The 22,449-nt window shown below is 42.2% G+C and overlaps 1 protein-coding gene and 1 non-coding gene across 2 annotated transcripts in view; both read left to right on the forward strand.

Moving 5' to 3' along the window:
• The first annotated feature begins 4,080 nt into the window (after nucleotides 1-4,080).
• On the forward strand, nucleotides 4,081-4,153 carry TRNAT-UGU. Its single transcript has one exon. It is a non-coding gene; the product is annotated as a tRNA-Thr (tRNA).
• A 1,373-nt stretch (nucleotides 4,154-5,526) lies between these two features.
• Nucleotides 5,527-22,449, forward strand: part of CUNH16orf87 (chromosome unknown C16orf87 homolog) — an 18,537-nt gene continuing 1,614 nt past the window's right edge. The window contains exons 1-3 of the mRNA XM_019535788.1: nucleotides 5,527-5,676; nucleotides 12,491-12,587; nucleotides 15,744-15,926. Coding sequence (XP_019391333.1) covers nucleotides 5,611-5,676; nucleotides 12,491-12,587; nucleotides 15,744-15,926 — 346 coding nt within the window. The 5' untranslated portion in view covers nucleotides 5,527-5,610. The remainder of the gene's footprint in view (nucleotides 5,677-12,490; nucleotides 12,588-15,743; nucleotides 15,927-22,449) is intronic.

Consider the following 22,449-nt stretch of genomic DNA (forward strand, 5'->3'; position numbering starts at 1 on the left):
GGGCGTCAGTTGTCAGTTGCCCCATCTGGTTTAGCAGGGGTTCAACGTTGCCCTTGCTTTTCCTCTGGCTCCCCACATATCTGAAAAAGGGCTTTTTATTGTCGTTGATACTCAAAGCTAGTTGGAGTTCAGTTGCAGCCTTGGCTTTCCTGGTTTTCTCCCTGCAGGACCGGACCAGTGCAGAATATTCCTCCGTGGAGGTGAATCCCATCCTCCATCCTTTGTAGGCCTTTCTTTTTAGCCGCAGATGGTCTGCTAGATCCCTGGAGAGCTGGGGGGGCTGCTGTGCCCTCTTGCTGCCTTTCCTCCGAGATGGAATCGAATTAGCTTGCGCGTTACATGGCCAGGGATAGCAAAAGAGCCTGCATTTCAAATAATTGCTTCTATTTCCTGGTGCAAAGTTTATGTATCACTTTACATCTTTGTACTACCTACTCCATTTGTAGAACTCTCTCAGAATAAATAAACATTTTGGGCATTTATACACATGCTTGGGGGGGTGCTTTAATAGAGCAGCTCTGAGTGGCTCTAATTAAAGTGCCTGGAGCATCTCGTGTATCAGTATCCCTGCACTGAAAAATGGCATCAGAGGTGCTTTAATTAAAGCTTGAACAAGCTTTAGTTAAAACACCCCTGCCACCATTTCTCAGTGCGGGGACACTAATACACGAGACACTGGAGTCTGCTGGAGTGTGGTAATTACCTCCAGCATAATGACTATGAAAGCTTGGACACGAAATACAGAATGACAGTGCTTCTTGCACAAAAATGCAAGACAGTGGCTGGGGCAATGTATGGGGCTGGGGCAAAGCAAGACAGTGGCTGAGGCTGGGATTGTGGTAACAAGCCTGCCACAAAAAGAATGAAACTCTGTTGATGGCTGCAACCCATTAGGCACAGAGAAAGTGGAGCTTGCAGTACCCAATACCAGATCCATGCCATAAGATGATAACAGTCATGATAATAGTCCTCAATCTTCTACCACACCTGAGCCTAAAAAATAAAGTTATGGTTAAAATTATTGGCAGAGACCTGACACACTCATTATATCTATATAACAAGACTCCAAGAACAACCTAGAAAGCCAAATGACCTAGAGAGAACCTACAAACTTCATATACATCTCAGTTGATCTAAGTGTCACTGAAGGAACTGAAAAAACTAAAATATCCACTTCAAAGCAAAACCTGTAGGAGACAAGGAGCTGAGGTGCACTGAAAACATGAATGTAAATATATTTTGGTTAACACATTTCCCCTATGATTAAGGCATATTTCCCAAAACAAACATCCAATATCTGTCTAAAGTTTTCTAAATCAGTCTACATGACTGTATCTAATCTACCTACTTCACACCTATTGTCCCCAGTGGCCTCTGATCCTAACTGCCTCAATTCACATTCATGAATTAAAGCATATTTCTCAAAATAGGCAGTCAGTCTCTAAACTTTTATTATGCTGAACCAGTGTATTCTTCTGAAACTCACACCTGTTGTATCCAATGGCCTCTGATCTTCACTATCTCCATATGCCATTTGACGCAGCTATTTTATTAGGCTCCATTGTTAAAATAACTACTGAAAGATAGTATTTTGTGATTAACTTCCTAAAGGTACCTCATTCAATCAGTATCCATCCCATTTGATTCCAAACTGATCAAAAGCTTGCAAACTTCACAAACAAGATACAATTGTAATGTGTTAATCTTGCCTGTTCTGTTCAGACTTTGATAATCAATTATCAAGAAGGAGTGCTTTGAAGCTATACAATTAAAACAGAATAAAAAGCAAGACAGAACTGCCAGCAAGGTGTGCAATCCAGGGAAGATCAAGAAGCCATCCTGCATCCAGGCCATGAGTAATGGACCCACACTCTGGGAAGCTGTACAAGAACTGCCTCCTGCCTGCCTGGGTAAAAATTTCTTGCAGCTAAAATAATACAAGGACTGTAACAGCTCATTTATTGAATATTAAGAAAAAGTCTTTTGTTTTTCTGTCCTTTAGTTTCATAGCTTGTTGGTAGTTACTAAACCAAGTCTTTCTGCTATTAATCAACTGAGTATTGTGTCAATTCTTAAATCACTAGGTTTAGAAATTCAGTTTCTAAGTGCAACACAGCAGACTCGATTAACTGAGTCTGCTCTGATGCACTGTAATCACAATGTGTTGGAGCTAAGCACCCATTATGCCTTTATATTCTATGTAACCTGTCATGAGAGAGAATGTCAACTTCTTTTAGTCTCCATTAAGTATGCAGTCATCTTAAATCTACCACTAAGAACTCCATAATGAAAAAATTGTGTTGCCAACAACCTCAAGCATATGTGTTCTTTCTTTAACTTGAGAACATATTCACAAATGTCACCTGCAACAATTTAGTCCTCTTGCCTCCAACAATAGTGCTGTCATTCCTTTTTTCGTAGTAGTAATTCTTAAGATTTTTAATATATAAACAATAAATTCATGACATGCCTCTTTGTAGCATCCCCATCACTGGCAATGTGTAGGGGGTTCATGTGGGTGCAGATGCACCCCAACCATAGCAGTGCACCCCCTCCAAAACGGCACCACAGACACTGCTGGTGGCACTTGTGAGTGGCTGCTGTTTGCCACCCTCCCCCCATCACCGCTGACACCACTGGCGGCATCTGCGAGCAGTTCACGATCGCTGCTGGCTGCTGGTGGCATCTGTGGGTGGTTGCTGACTGTTCGTCGGTACTTGCCAACCCCCCACCAACAGCACGGCCGCTGCCTGCAGCAGCTCGCTGTGCCCCACTCCAGCCTCCAGGGGCACATGGCTTTCATGATCCCCATTATCACAGATGGATATATTCAGCCAATAAGTTGCCAATGATTTGCCCAAAACTGCAAAGTTTGCTGCTGGAATTGGAGCCCAAGAGATTCCTAGTTCTGAACTCAAGAGTCTTAAGTACTCTAAATTCCCTATATCCACATCTAGTCAAAATTTAAACCTCTTTTTTTCCCTTCCTTTCCTATCCCAGCACAAAAAATGCCAGAAGCCCTGCAGCTGTTGCTAACCTTCTACTGCTTAGGATTAGTATGTCACCTGAAGTGGCACTGTGGACAAATTTAGCTGGCAGCAATACTGGAAGCAGAATTACTGATTCCCAAAAGTAATTGTGGGGGAACCCCCCCCCCCAAAGCAAAGAGATGGGATGTTAGACCTGTACACTGAGAAAAAAATATCCTTTATGAGGGGCTAACAGAAGCTCTAGTCATTTTCTGTTTGGATTTGGCTGAAGGAATAACGGTGAATTATTTTGGTTGCCAAGTGTGTGTTTGGCGAAAGAGCACTGGAAGTCTGTACTGTCTGCTAGATGAAAAAAAAACCTCACTTTCAGTATATATGCCTTCAAGCATATACCAGATGATTGCATCAACCAACTCACCAATGAATACTTAAAGGAACAGTTAAAAAAATTCCTCCAAAATATCAGCTTTCTAAAAACATATCCTCCAAAATGCTTCTAGGCTTAGCTGCCTGAAGGAGTACAGGGAAGTGTTTCAGTAATATCACCTTGCAATCCTCACATTTTCCTCATTTACTGAGCAAAGCAAGGGGTGTTCAAGTCCAAAATAGATATTGGATCAAAAATCCCGTGTTAGATTGTACCCAGAAGCAGCCTTACCTTACATAGATTGCCACCCAGGTGGAAGTATTAGTCCCAGTATAGCTGTAAAATACAGTTGGCAGCTCTACTGCAGGCTGATGCAGACTTTCCACAGGGACTTTCCTCGTTTCTTCATTATATACTTTGCAATATATACAGAAGTCATCCAAGTTTCCAGCTAATGTTTTCAGCACTATCATTATCACCCACTTCTTCTTCCTTCAGAGACAAATGACTCATCCCCAAAACATTTTCGGTAAAGAAACCTTTACAATTCAATGTGCAGCTTTCATATAGGAACAATGTAATCAAGTAGGCTTTGCAATTGGAAATAAACATTTAAATTAGAATATCACATTATTTTAGAAATGTTCTTTGGAAAGAACAGTAATTCACTGTGCCCCAGTTAGTTTATATTATGGAATAAATAGTGTAACAAGAACGTAGAGTGGCTCCATAGCTCAGTGGTTAGAGCACTAGTCTTGTAAATCAGGGGTTGTGAGTTCAAATCTCACTGGAGCTTTACCCCCCTTCCTTTAGGGCTGGACTTAATGACCTTATGAGGTCTGTTGCGCTAGTGTTCTGTGAAAGTGGGGTATGAAACTGTAGCAATATGTGACAATTATTTCTACCAGAGATTAATATTCAGCCATTATTTCCAGCATGGGAGGCCAGTTGCCTTGGAAAGTTCCTGTGTTGCTGGTGGCAGAAAGCAGAGCAGGGTTAATTCAATTTCTTGTTGTGTCCCCAATCCAGCCTTTCTGTACTCAGTAGTCTGTGCAGGCCACTGCTTCTGGTGTTGGTGTTGTCAGATCTTGTGAGGCATGTGGCCGTGCTAGCAGGCATTTCAGGTGATCCATGGTTTGCTTCTGACAAACACATGCATGCAAGCCACATGATTGCATGAGGAAGCTGCATCTTCCCAGATCCACTCTCAGTCTGTTTAGGCCATGAACGCCATGTGCCCCAGGAGGCTGGTGGTGGCCCACAAGGAGCTCCCGTAGGCGGCAACGGCAGTGTTGGCAGCGGGAAGCAGGGAGCTCCCGCAAGAGGCCGCAGCAGTGTTGGCAGAGGGCGAGTGCTGACCAGCAGTCAGTGACCATCCGCAGAGGCCGCCGGCAGCGTCAGCAGCAACTGGAGACCCCCCCCCAGACCAGTGGTGAGTGGGTGGGAGATGTCGAGCAACGACTGCCCACAGGCACCAGGGCTGCATTGCAGGGAGTGCACGTGCACCTTCGACGCGTCACCAATGGTTCAGACTCCGCTGTGTGCGGGTGGGAGTGGCACTGAGGGACGGTACGGAGCCAGGAACAATAAACTCTTCTCCCAACTTGCGCCAGGTGTTTCATTACAGCTGCCATGCACAACAGTTGGAAGAGGACGGATGGGGCTTCTGTGTTGAAATGTTAAGCACACAATGGGATGCCGAGAAGAGCGGGGCTCAAGAATGAGTGAAAATGGAAACAATAAAATGGACTAGAATGAAAAACGATTACAAAACCCTGCCCCTGAGGTCTCTCAGGCTGTTTCTGGCGGGGCAGGACCTCACTTTCACGCACTGGGGAGGGGGACGGGGCGGACTGGAGCCTGCCTTGCACCACGAGCACCTCGCCTAGCAGCAGGACAGGCCCCGGGCTCCCCGGCGGCGGCGGCAGCAGCAGCCAGGACGAGGAAGGTGCTTGTGCCACGAGCCCGCAACCAGGCGGGAGGAGCCCTACAGCAAGAACATAAGAAGCCGCCCCCACATGCCACCGAGCGGCAGTTACCGGAAAGGGGGTGGGGCCAAGCGGCAGTTCCGAGCACGCGCCGTTGAGGCGCTCAGCCAATGGCATGGCGGGACGAGGGCGGGGCGGGGACGGAGCCTCGCCGCGGCTGTGACGCAAGCGCGCCCCTTTGTACGTGTCGCGGGCTGCAGCTGGGCGGGGTGTCGCGTGTTCCTGCGGCCGCCTGAGCTGCGGCTTGTCCCCCGGGGTCGGGAGCATGTCCTCGAGCCGGGCCAAGAAAGTGAAGATGGCCACGAAGTCCTGCCCGGACTGCGACCAGCAGGTGAGAGCCCCGCGCGCGGGCAGCGGTGACTGCTCGGGTCGGTCTGCAAGGTGCAGCCCCCCGGGCTCGCGCTGCCCTCGGGCCCGTCGCACCCGGGCGGCAGCGGCTTGCGGGGGAGTGAAAACGAAGAGCTGGCGTTGTCTGAGCCTCAGATGGGTGAGAGCCACTGCTCTCGCCTGTCAGTCCGTCCTTCAAGCGCCCGGCTGCCGAGCCTGCTCCGTGGTGGGATGCAGAAGAGGTGCTCTGTCCTCATACCGACCTTTTATTTAATGGGGCTGCAGCCTCCGGCTGTGCCCCCTTGCATAGCAGCTGGCTTGTGGGATGCTGTCCAGTCCCAGTCCCACCAGTCGAAGTCCCTAAATTACCTGTGGCAGTCCCCTCAAGCCCCCTTCTGTGTGGTTCTGCAGTGATTATAGACTTACCCCATAGGACTTAATGCTCCCCGTCTTAGCGCTTTAGTTCTTGAGAAGCCTGGTCGCCTCCGATTCCTCCCCCCGCCTGTGTTACAGCACTGAATGTGAAAATGCTGCCGGGTTAATTCAGGAAGCCGTTCCTTGGGGCTGGTGTATTCAGCTCTGAAAAAAAGAGAAACAAATTTCCTGAGTGGGAAGTGATCTTTTCTCTAAAGTGTGCTTAACTACTGCGCAGCCATTACCTCCCTGCCTTTGTCTGGTATGCGGTTTAAATGTTATATAGCTTGTGTCGTATCACTACAAAAATGCAGTATGCAGAAGCATTTTTGTTGGAAACTCCAGATTGATTATTTGCACTTAAAAGCCATTTGGTGACTAGTAAATTGTTGATTAATTAATTTGTATCCATCTTTGTTCTTGTTGTGACTTAATACTCCCAAGGGTGTGGTATGCAGACAGTAAAAATCAGTTGTTTTTTCCTCCATGCTCCCATATGCTAGCAGCTAGATGCAGAAATTCATCAGAATGTCTATTGTGGGATGAACCAAAGTCTGTAGGATTGGGTCAGTGTTACTGCCTATAGTGGGGTTGTATGTGTACCCATGGGGGTACTTAAGAAGGCCCTGCAGTGTACGCGGGGGTGGGCAGAGACGTAGCGCTGCCACGCACCATCCTGCTGTGCTGCACAGGCGCCACCTGGCCAGCCAGACACCGGGGATGGGGGAAGCTCACACGGTGGCTACCGCCACTTCGTATGTGGCTGCACGTCCCCTCTGCTCCATGCCCTGCTGCTAGTGGTACACTTATCAAAAAAGGTTGAAAACCCCTGTGCTATATTGCTGTGTGTGTATGAACAGCATCAGAGTCGATTTGGGCTTTGTACAGATATTCGTTTCTACTAGAAGAAATTTCTTCCAGTAGAGAAACAGCCTGGGAGCGGGACTGTACAAATCTTTCTCTAGCCCAGTGATTTGAACTGAGGTGTCTTGAGAGGGTTTTGAGGGCTCAGCATGGTACCATGCTATGTTAGCACTGTTAGGTGTGTAAACAGGATTTATCAGATAAATCCAGAGATCTTAAATAGGAATTTGAAGTGTTAAAAACATTCTGGTGTTGCATTCTTTTTAAGCTCTCTGCAGCAAAAGAATTGTTCTGTTACTTCTCTGTAGTCAAATAATGAGCGAAAACTTAAGAGCTGGAGTTTTCCAAGCCGTGTCATAAGTCTAACAAGAGGTGTCTTGATTCTAAAAAGGCTGAGAACCACTTCACTAGCCCCACGACTGGAGAGCTTCACAGGCAAGCTCTTTAGCCAGGGATCCGTAGAGGGCTGTAACCTGGCCCCCACCCTGCCCTTAGGGGAGCCCATAATTGACAGCCTACCCTCTTCCTGCCTGGGAAGGGGGCAGGATATCAAGTGGCAACAGGCAGCAGTTGAAAAGCAGCAGCTGCTACAGATAGTTGGGGAGGGTTTCTACGGTGGGAGAATACCCCTGCATCAGTCAGCTACTTGGCAGGGGAGAGGGTTCCCATGAGAGAATGGTCCTGCTCCTCACGCTCATTCAGGCTGACCTGGAGGAATGCAGGGAGAGGGAAGGCAGACAAGGTTCTTTGGGTGAATCTGATATCTTACTAGACCAACTTAAATAGTTGGGGGAGAAAAAGTTCTTAGCAAGCTTTCAGGTTTAAAACCCCATCATCAGGGAGAGAGGGAAGGAACTCTCAACTGCTCTGGGAGCCTTTCCACAACTTTGCTTCTTCTGGCCTCCATGAAGTATTCTGGGTGAAAGTGTATAAACATTCAATCTACTGGGAGCAGTTTAATCCTGGTTGTTGCCAGGTTATTTTTTTTTTTCCTGGAGAGGCCATTTTTGTTTCAGGACAAAAAGCCTGGATATATTTGGGATTTCTGCTGGGACAATGGCATTCCTCCCAGTAGAAACTAAGCATTTGTACCTGGCTGTAAGGATTTAAAACAATTGTATTGGTTTATCACCGTTGTATTTCAACTTTTTTTGTATTTGTACAGTTTATGTTTCACATTGCTAATTCTGAGGAATGCAAAATGACTGCTTAGTTTAATTCTTAGTTTTGTCTGCTGGGATAATTGGTTCAGTACTGCAAGAAAATAGTTCAATAATTTAACTGAAAATATTTCTATTAAGAGTGGAACCTTGAAAATCTGACAATTTTATATTTTGGTTTTATATTATCTTGCAGTGTTGTCTCATTAAAACAATATTTCAAAAATATTTTTTTATATTGTATTTTGATATTTACTTACTTGTTTTTCTCTGGCTGCTTATTCTGCCTGACAGTTTTAAAGCATTCCTATATATTCTTAAACCTTGTTTGGCATGGTAGGCTTTCATATTTTTTGTTCATATGCTTCATATTTTTAGTAGTATACTCACCATTGCAAATGCTGACATGTTCAGCTTGGCATAAAGGATCATCTTGGGGAAAATAAAAGTAACATGCCAAGCTTTCATTTCCTGGCTGACAAAAGAACAAATTAAAATGAGTAAGAGGCATTTTAGTGTACTTTTTGTTTTGTTTTGACACTTCAGACTCAAAAAAAAAAAAATTCTAATAATGCTACAAGTAAGTAAATGTTATGGCAACCATTGATCCTCCTGGTTCATGGTGTATGCATGAGGGCCACCCAGACCTTCAATGCATATGCCTGGGCAGGAATTTTTGAGTGGAGGCTGCTCAGACCTTCCATCCTCTCTTTAGGCCACTGAAACAGAATCCAAAGACCAGACTGAGTCCAGATGTTTGGTGCCTCCATGGCTGTAGTTGTATGTGTCTGGGAACCTGTGTGGTAGACAAGGATTCTACCACTGAACCACAGGAGCCTCCTAAGTAAATGTTGTAGGTTTAAACAAAGAAAGCAACTGTAGATAACTCTTTAAGCGTCAGAATTAGGTTAAATAGTATGAGTGTGGCTGCATATCATTTTTGTTGTAGCAGCAATTCCTGCTGTTGAGATCTGTGTGTGCAGTTCTATGGTACGGACCAGTAGAGGGTCTCATGGTGTACCTGCTGCTTCTTTATTGTTTAGGAACCCCTGCACCAAATCCTTTTGCAAACCGAAAACCAAAATCTTACACTTTCGCTATTAATACCTGCACCTTCCTATGCAAATGGCTGGTGATTTAACACCAGATAAAACCCCTTTGGTGATGGTCATCCCTTGTATAAAGCATCAGGAAGTTTTAATGTAGTAATTTGCTAGTAGTCATACTGTTCTAAATAGGTCTCAGCTGCTGTTGTAAAGAGGTTGGTGTGCATGTTCAGAATTTGGTGATAGCAGTTTGCATGGAAATAGATGTGACATTATGCTGCTTTCTGGTGTCACTGAAATATTTTAGGTTGGGTTTTTTTTTGGGGGGGGTGCTAACAAAAAATTCTACATGCTAAAGCAAACCATGGAGCCCAAGATGCTTGATAAGAGGAAGCAACATTTTTTTCCTTATGTTTTATTTTCTTGTTGGGTGATGTCTATTATTAAAATTAAACTTAATGAAAATCTTCAATAGACTATGAGGATGCAAAGGCTTACTGAATTGACAGGATTTAACCTATTTTGTGCTATCTACAGCGCACCACTACCTGTAGTGTACATTTAATTGAAGGGCATTGGAATGTAGTTTTTCCTGAACATTAACTGTATGAATGGCATCTAGCTTCTCTCCTTGTATTCAAAATTCTGTTATAATTTTCTCCTCTCCAAAAACAAGCTTCTTGAGAAGCAAGCTTGAAGCTGTAGTTCTCAGAAAGATAGGAGTGCTTCAAAACAAGTTACAAAGGAAAAACATTGTCACATTAGCTATAGTTTTAATTATTTCTAAAAAGCAGTTTGATATAATACCATGTATCTTTGTGTTGTCAGCCATGCAGTCTACCGAATATAAATAGTCTCCAGAATTTTTGTAAGATGACATTTTGGGGAGGGATGGACCTAATGTACAAAAAGGCTTTATTATTAAACTTACATGAGTACTTTAAACATTGAATTTAATTTTGAAAATATCTTATCTGATTTTTTTAAAATTGTGATACTGAAGATTACCTAAACTATTTTTAAGTCTGTTGCCAGCCTGTGTTATATATGTAGTTTCCCTTTATGTGGGTGTTTCACACACTTAAGATGCAGAGAAATGTTTTTGTTAACACATGAATGTGAAAGTCACAGAAATGTCAGAGCTTGTAGATGATATCTTTTATTAGACCAACAAATTTTTTGCAAAAAAAATTCTTTAATAAATGTCAGAGGCATTTGTGTAATTTTTTTAGCAAAGGAAACTACCCTTATCTCTTTGAACTTTGTCTAGGTTTCAGGTTGACACCTTCAACTGCCTTTTCACACACACAACTAGATAGTTTCTGACCCATCTTCTGTAAATGTAAAGCTTCCATTACAGGCCGGTATCTCATAATACCAAGACAGCAAATATTAATTGTGTTTGGGTAACAAAATCTTTAGACTCAGTGTCTTTAAAGAGGACACTGTTCTTAAACACTCCGAACTCTTATATTTAAAGTAGCAATTAAATCTTAGTTATTAGATATCAGTTTCATGAGGTAATGTCCAAGGTAGTACCAAGGTGAATTTTCACTGTCTATTTTAATTAAAACAAATAGTCATTTATGTAAGCTCTTCAAAAAGACCAGATTCTCTGCTGTTTTTGATGATGCTACAGCATTTAATGATCCCATTTGGTGCTACCAAATGAACAATGAGATTTAATAATAGCTAAAACTTAACACTTTTTTTTAAAGCCAAGGCAGAACTAGATGAGGCTTGTCTGGCTGAGTTAGTCCTTGCCCAGGAAAAAAATATTTTTAATCTTCCAGGATGGCACTACAGAGAATGTACATTTTAAATTATGTGCATTTGCTTTAATATAAAATGTACACGTTATTGCTTGAAAGAAAGCCGGTCTTAAGGGATTTAAACATCTGTCAACTATGTTCGGAGCAAGGAGATGAGCTGAATGCTGAAATTGTGTCCATTCTCTTTGAGGTATTCTTCACTCTACTTGGGGGGGAAAAAAACAGCTGCATTACTAACTGGTCAGATGACATTATGTTAGTCTTGCACTGTTTTCTTCAAGTCCAGCTTTTAAATTGCTTTTCTTCATTGAAGTTGTTTAATACATTTCTAGCCACAGTACATGAAGCAGTAATACAGTTTATGTAAGCTAAATTTAAGGAGGGTTGTTCTTCACAACTTATGTGATGGTTTGGTGGTATTTGTTCTAGCAGAAGTACAATGCAAACCATTTTCTTCTGAATACTTGGTGAAAATACTGTGTGTAGGAGCTGTGCTGTAGTTGTAATGCTCTAGGAAATATGCGAGAGGCGTGGATTTTTGCAGGCAATATCTTTTATTGGACCAGCTGCTTGGTTTGGATACATTTAGGCCATGGTTGGTCCAATAAAAGATATCACTCACAAAAGCTTTGGCTCTAGTAAAAAGTTCTTATTGAGCAGATGCTCAAAACGTCATGTTTGTCTGGTGTTTTATTAAACATTAGCTAACCTGAGGAGACTTGACATAGTGTTGCTGATTGGAGAAATTAATTCCTGAATTTTTGTGCTTTATCTGTATTCATTAGTATTTTATTTTGACTGGCAAATTCTTTACTCTCTTTCAAATCTTTGGTTGAATTAATTTGCCTTGCTTTTTATTTTTCTGTCTTTTTTTTTTAATTCTGCGGCAGACCTAATCAAAGCAATTCAGTGTGTTGTTTACGAATATTAGAGTGGCAGTTTGAAAATGTTTAATATGTTGTAGTAACTTCTATATCATTTTCTAATTGTATAAATTGAAAACTTTACTCTGTGTTGGAAAAGTTTTGTGTTTAATCTTCTGTTTTTGTAATCATTCCAAAGCTTTTCCATCCTATTCGATGATCCCACATCATGAACACTGTTCACACAGCTGGGGCAGTTCTGTGGTTCATGGAGAATTTTTCCAAGCTACCCCTTGATTGGCTTGAAGGGATACACTTCAGTAATGTTCTTAAGGACCTTAAGGAATGAGCTTGGATCCTAATGAAAAGTACTAAATTGCTACAGCAGCCCACGGTTTGCTTCCATAATTCACTCACTCTTTTTTAAGATCTTAAAATTATTGTTAGCAGATGCCTGGGCTGAAGAAAGAAACGGCTGAGGGTTGTTAGCAAAGTTGACTTAGATCATTTAATGTGACGTTTTCATCTAATGACACATTTAACTGCACAGTATTGTGGGATCCAACTGGAGTGTTCTTCACATTCTGTTTATATGCTTTCAGGAGATGTTGGGCATGTATTTACAGGCTTTTCATCAGTGGAGGAACTCTGGTGATGTTTTCAAAATGATTTTAAGTAATTTTCCCCTCTTTCCTTCAGGTTCCTGTTGCATGCAAATCGTGCCCTTGTGGCTACATATTTATTAGTCGAAAGCTCTTGCACGCTAAACGTGCCGAAAAATCGCCTCCCACTGCAGGTAAAAATTACTGGGGAGGGTTTCCTCTCCTGTTTCTATTTTGGGGAAAAATTGAGATCAGTTGACCTTTTGTGTACAAATTGTGACTCTTATCCATTCTTTCTTTTAAATTGTGCAAGTAATGCAAGTTAATCTTTTACAAACCCTGAAAAACAAAAGGTGCTGTGTCTGCAGCCTTACTTCTTTTGTGTGTGTGGTGCTTACATTTATTCATTGTTTATCCTTCAGCTGCCTACCTTAATCATCATGCAAATATAACTCCCTACAGAAAGCATTCTGTTAATCCTGTTTTGAAGATATATAGCTAAAGAAGTCAGAAAATCAGTTTTCAGGGCGCTTGCTAATAGTTTTTTTCCCCAACAGCAAAAAATCTTTGTTTTTGAAAAAGATATACTGAATTTATTATTTTTATAAGATCTGTAGTGTTTATATAAGATACCAAGCTGAAATCTAAGTATTTTTTTCTTAAAATGTGTTAAAAGTGAAAATACCGAATTATTTTCCCCTCAAATTCTATTGATTACACAACAAAGGAGAGTTCGTTGGATTTGCTTTTTAGCATAATTATGTGCTCCCTTATGTTCTTATGTATCGGCTCCTCTGGCAGCAACAATGCAACGGTCAAAATGAATATTGAAACAGAATAATCTGATTTAGAATATATTGTAATGTAATAGCTATTGATCTATTGGATCGTTTCAAATTGTAACTTAATAATAATTTATTTGGTTTCATGTTGGTTTAAAGAGAACTTCTGCAAAGAGTTTTAGGATTTGTTCACAGACTTATCCACTTTTAGGAGTGTGCGATGCTGGATGTGTATGAATGTTGCAGGTTGGAGAAGGTTGGGGATTTTTTTTATTTTAAGGTTTGGTCAGTGTTTTTCTGTTTTATTTAATAGTTCATAATTGAAACTAGTTACCAGCCCAGTTAAGCTGTATTCTGACCATACAAGGACCATACAAGTTATATCTCATGTCTTCCTTAGAGGGTGGTTACTGATCTTACCCTGGTGAAGGAAATGCTGTCAAAAAGTTGTGGAACTGAAGTCCACTCTATGATGGGGTAGATTGGGCTCTTAACCATGGTTGGCAGCTAGTCTAGGAGTGAATCCCTGATACAGACAAATGGATGATCTTTTTTGCTCTGGCAGCTCCTGCAGCCAAGCTGGTTCCAAACATACTGGCCTTTCCTTTTGGATTAAACTAGCAAGGCTGAGAGGGGGACACTAATGTGTGGGTAGCTCAGTGTTCCTGTACATGCTGGCCAGGCTTTTGAACACTGCAGAGGTTACTCCATCTTCACTTCACTTTCAAGAGAGGCTGTAATTCTGTTGTCTCTTGAGACAGACAGATGCCTACTACTATTACCAGGTAAAGGTAGTGACTTTCAGGCCATTGGAACTGATCATTATCAGGAACATTTGGAAACTGGGCTTTCTAGCCTGTTATGGAAAATAAGTATTCATACACTGCATGTTAATTTATTCTATAGGTTTGTTTTAAAGTGCTAAATGCATTTAATAGGAACAAAAACCTCCTCTTTGTGATCAGTAAGTGTGCGGTACTTGTCAATCTCTGCCTGAAACGAGTTGTTCAGCCTTGTAGCCCAGGGTTGCCCAGCTGGTGGCCCACAAGGAGTTAATTTGTGGTTTCTGGGCTTCCATCTGGCTGTGGCTGCAGCAGCTTGAAGGAGCCCCAAGCTGGGTGCATTGTGGGGAGCGGGGGCACCCATGTGAATGTGCAGTGGAGCAGCAGCTTAGGTACCTGGGAGGGGAGTCCTTGACTTGCACTGTTGTGGCCTGTGTGGGGTGCGTGGCCCCCTACCCCTGGTGTGGCTTCCACAAGGTTTGGCCCCTGGTTTCATTCCCCTTTTTATTGTACTTGTTTAAATCAATGCTGTTTTGCGTTGTTTGCTTGTACTTGGGTCAGTTATAACTTCTTTTATTTTTTGGACCCTGGAAGAAAGTAGCAATGCTATAAGCAAAAAAACCCCTCTGAGATTCTTTATTAGATGACCTATAATGCTAAGTCAGAGTTTCTGTATTGCAAGATAGGAGAATAATAAATGATGAAGAGCAGTTCATCACCTGAACAACCAAGCAGTTAATGAATCAGTTCGATCAGAGGAAGATAGTGATTCAAGATGCGATTCCAGTGGGAGAGTCCAGGCTCAAAATAACACTCCTTTTTCTATGCTGTTCTTTCTCCACAACTTATGCTATTGGCTTATATATTGACAAATACAGGTAGACTTAAGTTAGTAGTGGTAATAGCGATGATCATTATTATTACTCTTATTGAGGCTTGCATATGGAGCCTTAAAGTGAAGCAGAACCCCCCAAATGTTATGCATAAAACCTCTTCTGCTATTTGGCTTGGGGGGAGACAGCCATGCCCCCATGCCCCCCCACCACGAGAGAGGAGGGCTTGGGAGGGACAGTGATGTAGGGTACTGACCCTGAGTGTGTGACATAGGAGTGGGTATGTATAGGAGGGAATATAGTGAGGGGAAAAAAGGTTGAGGGTTTATTATCGAGATAGTGACTGGTGGTTTGGAAGTGAATTTGGGTTGAGTAGAGTTGCAGGGGACAGTCTTCTGGGTAAGAGGGAAGGAGGTGGGATGGTGGGTGGATTGTTCTGGGATTTGCAGGGTTGGGGGGAAGTTTGTTTCATTATACTTCTTTATTTTAATATTTTCTTCTGGTTATAAAGCTTTTTTGTCTTTTTTTCCCCTGAGCCTTTTATGGGCATATATATCTAATAAATAAATACTTTTATCAAGGATACCTCAAATCCAGTTTTCAGGATCTTAAAACACTAATACCCTTGCTTCTACAGTTTAGTTTAGTTTTCTTAGCTTAACTCTTTGGCTTCACAAACCCTATACTCCCTATACCAAAAATAATTAAAATTTAAAACTTAACATCTTCTAAAACCTTTCTTGGTTAACAAGCTACTCAGTCTTTCCTATTGGATTCGGTGTGTATATATACAGCTGAGTGAGGTGAGCTACTGGAGAAGTTGGATATGGCGACAACTAATTTTGTGGTTGATCTAAGAAAATGGGAAAGCTGTGTGGGGCAAGAGCTGAAACTGAATCAAGGATAAAGCCATGAAACCCACTCTAAATTGTACTGTCTTTTTATTTGAACAGAGAACAGGAGTGAGGCCAAGAGGAGGCGAACAGAAAGAGTTAAGCGAGAGAAAATAAACTCTGCAGTAAACAAAGACTTAGAAAACAGAAAAAGGTCCAGATCTAACAGCCAGTCGGATCATAGCAGACGGGGAAGAGGAAGACCCAAAACTGCCTCAGCCAAGAAACATGAGGAAGAGAGAGGTATGTGAATTAGGAAAGTTGTTTATTGGAGAAAGATTTTTTTTTTGGGGTGGGGGGGGGTTGTTTTGTTTTGTTTGTTTGTTTTAGTGGTGGTTTTGTTTTTCATCAACCTTGTTACCCGTTTTAAGTAACTGACACTCTCTTAGTCAATTTAGAATAAAGTTCTAATCTAAGAGGAAGATAAATTATTTGTCCTGTTCATACCAACAGATGGTTATTGCTCTGGATGGAAAAACCCAACTAATTTCCTTTGGGCAAGCAAGGATTGTTTCAGACATCTGCTTTTGATAAGAACAGTAGTTGTTCCTATGCTTCTAGCTATAAGCTGATTGCTAGGGTCAGAGTGTATGTTCTTCTTTCTGTCTACATGATGAACTTTTGCATAGTTGACCCCACAAATTCTTTCTTCTTTTCTCTGAAGCAGCAGATATAAATCACTTTTGGAGGTAGAATACCCAGCTATATCATATTCTTGGTTTCTTTCCTTTTTTCTCTTTTTTTTCTTTTTAATACTGAGATTATATGTTGAGCCTCTTGCAACTAGTTTGTTTTTTTCCAGATGTGCTCCATGAACAAGCTGGGTTCATGTGGCATTTGCAAAAGAGAGGAGTCCTAATCTGTTCCATCAAAGATACTGTAAAGCTAGTAAACTAATATTTGTGGTATTTCTGGTGTTTGAGAAGAATTTACGTGGAAGTGAATGCATCCATTTTTAGGAACAAGAATGCATTTTTCAGTAGTTTGGGGGCCATTGGACTATGGTAGCCATTGGATTGCTGTAGTACCCCAACTCCCAGACTGCTTGTACATGCGACGGGGGTTTAATTTGGTTTAGTTCTCCCTAAATTGAAACAGTGGGTTTTTAAAAATACCACTTCAATATAGGGAGAATTTAACTGAACTAAACTCCCGTGGTGAGTAAACAAGGGTCTGGGCCTGATCCTTACCTCCCTCTTCGGTGGTTGGGGGCGGAGGGGGCAAGCTGCTGGCAGGCCAAGCGGTTTCTGAGCTGTGTGGTGGCCCCACAGGTAGCACCCAATTTGGGCAGTCCCGGGGGGCACAGCAGCTGTGTAGGGAAACACCGGGACCCTGCACAACTCATGCAGACAAGCTTGGGTGGGTTGGAGATCAGGCACGCCACTTTTTTTGTTGGTTGGTTGTTTTGTTTTTTCCTTCAGTGGACTCTGTCTGCACAGGTTGCTGCTAGGTCCCACAGCCTTGGAGCTGTGCAGGGCCTGCCAAGCTCCAAACACATCGGCTTTCAGTGCCCCGTGTGCTATCACACTTTGTTAGGTAGCAAACTAAAACACCTCAGAGGTATTTTATCTTGCTACGTACCAAAGTTATTTAAAGCAGAATATGCCACTGAATGTGCAAACAACAGCGCTGTTAAAGCAGTGCAAAAGGACATTTAAGCCACTTTCAAGGCCAGGTTTGTGATCTGTACAAAGGCCTTTATACACCTTAATGGCAAACTGGCGGAATGTGAATTTCATCAAAGAGCATAATTAATGTAGACAGGATTGTTAAGGAGACTTTTCAAAGCCTCAGGTAGAAGAATGAGTTAATTCAGAACCTTGCAAAAATCTTCCCTCTGATCTGTTTCACAATAGAACTGTCATTGCCTTGATTCTTGGAATAGAGAAACTGCTATATGCATGTTTTAAGTGGTGAAACGGTTGTTTCCAGTGTGTCACTCTGCAGCTCGGTGGGTCTTTGGGATTACTGTTACTAAGAGCCTTGTTGGCATTTCTTTTGATATCTTTGTTTTTAGAGGATTTTAATTTAGTCAAAAACTTAGTATTGAGGTTAGACATGCATTTAAAGAGACTTTGGAAAAAAGAAAAAAAAATCCCTGTGTACCACAGAACATTCAGAAGAATTTTGCTTAATACTGCTAGTGTATAAAAAACACTTGGAAGTTTTGCCACTCTGGGTTGTTTTATGCTGTCATCGTGGAAAAACATCACAGTGAGTTTCTGAAATGTATTCAGTGGGCATTAATCCATATTACATACTAGATTCTTTTTGATGTTTTCAAACTGAAACATTTGAAACTGCTCCCACCAGATTGGCAAAATTATTAATTTATAAGTATGTCTTTTACATTTTTTAAAAATTCATCCTGAGAAGTGTCAGTTCATATTTGTAGTTTGGGTAATGACTGTTAATATTAAGGACAGATTTGTGACCTACTTTCCTGTCTGTTGCATCAGTTTATCACAAAATGCAGATCCACCAACTAAAGAGATTTGCAAATTATAATTGGAGCATGCAGGTAAAATCTGTCATGCAATTAATGAATCAGTTCTACATATTTTGGTGCCAAGGCCAGTCTGTCTAATTTTAATAGGTTTTGGTTGAAAAATTGGTCCAAGCTCTTCTGGTGCATCTGCTTTTCCCTCCTTTTCTGTAAAAACAAAATAAACAAGAACAACAAAACCCCTTCCAGTAACACCCTACCAAGCAAAAGTCCTATAGCTTAATGAAAGAGCAAATGTTTAATTGAAAAATAGAACATACAAAGGCAGTAACCTGAATACTGAATTTTATGGCATGCTATAATGGCAACTCTTTTGAAGTGTGTTGAGATAAAGAAGTCAGGGAGTGTGCTGACTGGGGCCTTTGTGTAGATGGTGCCATGTTTGCTGTTTTTAATTATTGTCTGGCGAAGTTTAACTTTATGTAGGAGTGTAGTTGTGCTGATTTATGCTTGAGTTATTTATTTTTAAATAACTGGGTGTATGGAGCTGATAGGCACAAAATGAATGAATATGAAGCACTAAACCCATAATTGTATATAAACAGTTACTGTATTAAAAAAAAAAAACCCATCAAGTTTCTTCTTGTTACTTTTTTTTTAATTGTTGTAAAAATGATGCAACTACTATGTGCAAAGACATTTTTAAAAAACTAAAAACTGATTTTGAGACCTGCTCTTTGCTTACGGTCATGCTCAAAAACTTTGATCGCCCTAATTGCAGTATAGTGAAAGTCATGTTACACATAGCTTTGTGGATTGTTTAAAGCTTGATCCAGATATGTTAGACATTGTTTTGAAGGTAGAAATCCATTTACTATTCCTTTGCCTTACATATACAATGTTTGTAATGCACTGATATTCTGAATGCAGCTTGCTTGCCATTCAAGACCTGAGCCTTTTCTGGTGGGGTCTCAAAGGTAACTGAATTCATTTGTATAACTATCACATCTTGACAGATGTCTGACACTCATTTCGTTTCTGCAATATACTGCTTATTAGGGGTGCACCAATAAAGATTTTTTTGGTGCCAATACCAATGGACGATTTTATTAACCAGTCATATCTGCTGATATGCAGCCTGGCAGCTTGGAGAGCAGCATCCAGACGGTAAGTCTGTTGTGGGGGAGGGGCAAGGGGAGCAAATCAAGACCCCCATGGTGAAGGAAGGAGTAGGGCAGGGGCAGATGCTGCCCAGCTAGGGTGGGGTACGGGACAGAGCTATGGCTCATCCGGGGTTAGAGCGGCTCCCACTGCAGCGTGCAACCCTGGGCCAGGCATGGGGGGCATGTGCCCCCCTGCATCTTTGTGTGGGTTGAGGGTGGGATGCTGCTGTGCGCTTGGGGATGGGGGTTGCCATTGGTTTTTACCCAGCGGGGAAGCCTGGACCAGGGCAGAGTGGATAGTAGCAGCGTTGGGAGGAAGGGCTGTGGGTGAACTACAGCGACCCCAAAATCTGCAGTAGCCTCCCTTCCTAGCATAGCCCTGGCCCTGAGTGCCCAGTAGTAGGTTACCCTTGCCCTTTGCACAGATCTGGGGGGCACATGTCCCCCATACCTCCCCTAGGGGTGGATGCAGCAGTGGGAGTGCCTCCAATACTCCCTGGATGACCCATGGCTCTGTCCCACGCCCCACCCTGCCCTGGCTGTGCAGCACTTGCCCTTGCTGCACTATGTCCCTTACTGCAGGGGCTTCGATCTTCTCCCTTTAAAAAAAAATTACTGGCTGGATGCTGCTCTCCAACCTGCTGGGCTGCATTCCTGGCTCTGTGCATGCTGCAGCTGTGTACATGCGTGTGACACTAACCAACAATGTTATAGGCCATAAAAAGCCAATTGATGTTGATGTCAATTTTCCTTTTATCTGTGCCTAAATTATGTGGACCAATGTGTTGGTTCACCTCTACTGCTTATTATTAAATAATGTCACATGGCCAGAACCTGACATTCATAGTGTGCCAGAGAAAGTACTCTGTCCTATTGTAGAACACTTGATTATGAAAAGTACCTGTTTGGAGAGACGTTTTACTTCAGCAGCTCTGCTTCTTTATCTTGTGCTCTTTTTGTGCCTTTCCCTTTTCACGTCCAAGGGGCCTTCTCCCATGCTGTTCTGTTCTGTTAGTATCTTTTTCTTTGCAACTCAGGCAAAATGGAATTAAGTGCTCAGGAGGTGAAGTGACTATTGCAAGACGGAATGAAGGAGCAGAGGCAGAGAAGAAATGATGGGGAAACAAAGGCTTTATCATAAAGAAGTAAAGTTTGTGAGGAATTAGGTGAGAGAGAGAGAGGATTTAAAGCAGAGTGTGTGTAACAGGGAGCTGGTTCTTGCACATTATCCAGCGTGCTTGTTACGGTTCTTGAAAACTTGGGGCTGTAGTTGTAGGTTTAGTTAGGCAGAATGTTTTGGGTTTTTTATTTTGTTGGTCAGAACATGTTGATTTATTGAAATAAAATCATAGGAATATGATATTGATTTAAGTCAGGTTTTTTTTCCATTGCCTGTCCAGTTCCCATGGTAGCCTGGGCTTCCAAGCTCCCAGCTCTCCAGGCTGTCTGGGACCAGATTTGGGTGCAGACATTGGGATGCTGGGAAAGTTTTACTGAAATGTCTCTCAAACTGAATATTTTTAGTTAAGTAAGCTTCTGTTTGGTCAGCAACAAACTTTCTGTAAGATGCCAGAAATGAGTAGAAATGGTAGTGCTCCTTTGTAGAGAAGTCTGAGTTAAAACAGCCTTCAGGTAGGATGGCGAAAGGAGGTTTTTAGTAGGATATGGTAGTTTCTGCACTAGAGGCTATGAATAGCTTTTGGTAAAACCATTAACCAACAGTAAATTGTGCAGTAGTTACACTGGAGAGGATGAAATTGCTTTAAGAATTCTGGTAGTTTTAGATTTTGTTCAGTGATCACTATTTCACATCAGGATTTTCTGACTGTGTTTTCAATCCATTCTTTAAGGCTGACGTTCCACTTTAAGGCTTTTTCTCCTCCTCCTTTCTTCCCCTTTTGGGGGGAAAAAATCTTGAAAAAACATGTTTAGTTGCTGCTAAGAAATCAAGAGCAGGCTAGTGGACTGATGATGATAATGTCACAAAAATGTATTTTGTTTCATTCTGACTTCAAGTAGGGTGTGTTAGAAAAATTATCCTTCTTGCACAGCTAGGTCAAAAGGTGTTGGATCAGGGGCTCAGAAGTTTCCCTAAAATTGCTGACTTCTGGGTGAAGCTTGGCTGTTTGGCTTAAGTAGCTCTTTGGCTGGGAGGGTGGTTAGGAGGGGCAGGGAAGATACTTAGCAAGAAAGTGCCAAATGTTTCCTGTATGCTAATTACTATACTGCTTACTCTTGAAATGTTTCACTTTGAGATCTTTTTCTTTTCTTTTCTTTTCTTTTCTTTTCTTTTTTTTTTTTTTAAGGGGGAAGGAAGGCTAAGGGAGGTAAAACGGCTAATCCAAAGCAGCATGGAGTATTACAGCCATGGGGTACAAGCCGGGTGCTTGGCTCCCTACTCTGGGTTCCACTAGCAGACAGCATGGCCTTTGCCTCAGGTGGGGCCCAGCAGATGTGATTTGGCTGTTGAATATTTGCTATTGGAAATGTGATATTCAATCTCTTGGATACTCAGGCTATGCTTGAAAACGGTCTGTTGCTAACTCGAGGGTTTTTTTTCTCTTCCCTTCTTTCTTTACCTCTGAATGTCATGCTGCAATCTTCTAAGTGATGAAGTACAGCGTTAGTACTCCCTCTTATTCCCTTCCTTATACCCTTTTTTGTTCCCCAGTCACTATTGGATCAGTTAAGTAGGCTGGCCTAGGGTAAGTTTTGCAGAGGCTGCTTCTACCAAGAATGCCCTGTGTGTATGTTGTTGGGATGCAGGCATCGGCAGCAAGCAGGAACACTTTAATTGGCTATGTAGATTATAGTATGAGAATAGTGTTCGAACGAGTTCCACAGCTATCTAGGGATGAACCCTGGACTGTTCAGTTATGCCCCCCCTCACTTTTCCTGCTCTAGGCTGAGAGGACTGGTAGAGGTGATGGAAACAGGTGGGTACTACAAGAGCCTGAAAAGACCACTAATACTAATTTTGGGAGTTGTGGGTTTTGCCCTTGGCTCTGCCTGTAACCTGCCATGTGATCTTGGGAAACTTCCTTAACTCTTAAGTACATCAGTCTCCTACCTAAAAGGATGTGGAGAAGCTTGAGAGAGTCCAGAGGAGAGCCACGCGCATGATCAGAGGCCAGGAAAACAGGTCTTACGATGATAG

Source organism: Crocodylus porosus, unplaced genomic scaffold, assembly GCF_001723895.1.
Source record: "Crocodylus porosus isolate Cpor-Errol unplaced genomic scaffold, CroPor_comp1, whole genome shotgun sequence".
In the NCBI taxonomy this organism is placed as follows: domain Eukaryota; kingdom Metazoa; phylum Chordata; order Crocodylia; family Crocodylidae; genus Crocodylus; species Crocodylus porosus.